General features: G+C 35.3%; 1 protein-coding gene across 1 annotated transcript in view; it reads left to right on the top strand.

Moving 5' to 3' along the window:
* Positions 1–1,890, top strand: part of otog (otogelin) — a 95,507-nt gene that overhangs the window by 23,386 nt on the left and 70,231 nt on the right. The window contains exon 14 of the mRNA XM_014025379.1: positions 814–946. Coding sequence (XP_013880833.1) covers positions 814–946 — 133 coding nt within the window. The remainder of the gene's footprint in view (positions 1–813; positions 947–1,890) is intronic.

Genomic DNA, 1,890 nt, shown 5'->3' with positions numbered 1-1,890 from the left:
GTCTGGGCCTCCCTTCTGAAGCTGCTGCCCCCGCGACCCGACCCCGGATAGGCGGAAGAAAATGGATGGATGGAAGTTTAAAAAAATCTGACCCTTACCACAGTTCTACACATGCTGCTGCATGCTTTTAGCCAGTCTTTGTGCCAACTGTCTTTTCTGGTTTGATTTTCCTCTAAAGTGTGTTGCTCAGCTGTGTTAGCTGGGTAAACTTAGTGGATACATTTTAAATGTCTAATTAAATTGGTGATACTGAATGTAGCTCATTTGCTACTACGATAAGAAATACCTTGATGACAACATTTAAGTAGCTATTGGCTCTCCTTTTTAAAGTGCTTTTATACAGCCGACATGATGGCACATTACACCACAATGTTCTAGGTGGCTGTTATATGACTGATGTAAAATTTATAGACATTAGGCCAACAACAAGTCCTTCATTCATAATCTATGTCAAACTGCAGCACAGTTTTGTACTTTTTGTTGTAAAAGGTGAATTTCAGTTTCAGTAATACTGAAATTGTTAAATTTCTTTATTTTCTGGAAATATTTAAAGCTGCAGAATAAACTATTGTTAAAATGAGTGGATCTTTTTTTTTTTTGCTTATTATAATGGTAAGAAAATGAAATTGAGTCAAACTGGGTATATTTTTCCAGTTCACACCAGCAAACACATTGAAGCACTCTCTGCGGCTTACAAAACAATTTTCATCATTATTCTACAAAGTTAATTCCTGGTAGTGTGATTTTTGTGTTTACTTCTGTTTAGCTGAATTGATGTTGTTGGAGAAAAACAAAGTTTTATCTCAATTGCAGAACTTGGACGGGGCCTGCATCCAATCAGTTAATCTGGTCGTTGACGAGGATCCAAGAACAGAGATCACTCTGAGTCACGTCGGCGAGGTCTTCATGGCTGGACAGTACCGCATCTCACTCCCCTATTCTGATGGTACTCTCCTCATCTGTTATCACTTTTCCAGCTTTGTTAATTCACCAGGACTCAACTTGTGTTCAGCACTCTGTAGGACATCGCAGAGACAGATTGAATGACAACTGTGCCATTGAAGGAAAATTTTCCCAATATCAAACTGGCTCAGCTTCCACATTGTGCTGCGGAAAATGCTTTCCCTCTGAGCATTGCTCTCATTGTATGCCAGCATCTTGATTATTGAGTCAACTGTCTTTTGTGTGTTTTATGTGAAGCTATGTGAGGAGGATCTGATACTGAGTGTTTCTATGAATAACAGCATCAGCATATATTTTTCTGTGTCCTGTTATAGGACCTGACAAAACACTTTGCATCTTTAGTAGTTTTATGATCAGCCTTTTTTAAATTTCAATTCAATTCAAAAGCTTTATTCATTTTTTAAAACAAAATTAATTCTATGTACAATAAAAAGGAAATACAAATACAATGAAATGAAAAGCAGCAGAGAGGAGAAAAAAAAATCTCATATCTGCCTCTTTTTTTCGTCAAGTATAAACTCAAACAACAATGTAAGGGTTTAATTTTACCTTCTAACAAGGTTATAAGGAATTTATTTTAGCAAGGATCTCTTTATTTTCATTTTTTTGTCACTTCAGTAGAAAATGAAACCAAATATTAGTTTATTTAGTTTATTTATTTCTTCATCATCAGTGACTTTTTTAAGTGAATAGAAAATAGAGACAGGGAGAAAAACAGAGAGAGAAGTAATTAGACGGATAGAAAGATTGAAATAGCGATTAGAAGTATATTAAATATACACCAACAAAACACAGGACCACACACCCAACATCTGTCCACTCACCTGAAAAATAAATGGATAAATACATAGAGGGCATATATAAAAATATACACATACCCATACATATATAAAGATATACATACATACATACATGCCTACATTCATA

This window comes from Austrofundulus limnaeus, unplaced genomic scaffold (assembly GCF_001266775.1).
Source record: "Austrofundulus limnaeus strain Quisiro unplaced genomic scaffold, Austrofundulus_limnaeus-1.0 Scaffold472, whole genome shotgun sequence".
NCBI classification, from domain to species: domain Eukaryota; kingdom Metazoa; phylum Chordata; class Actinopteri; order Cyprinodontiformes; family Rivulidae; genus Austrofundulus; species Austrofundulus limnaeus.
The sequence above is the reverse complement of the archived record's forward strand: the minus strand, read 5'-3'. Positions and strand labels throughout refer to the sequence as shown.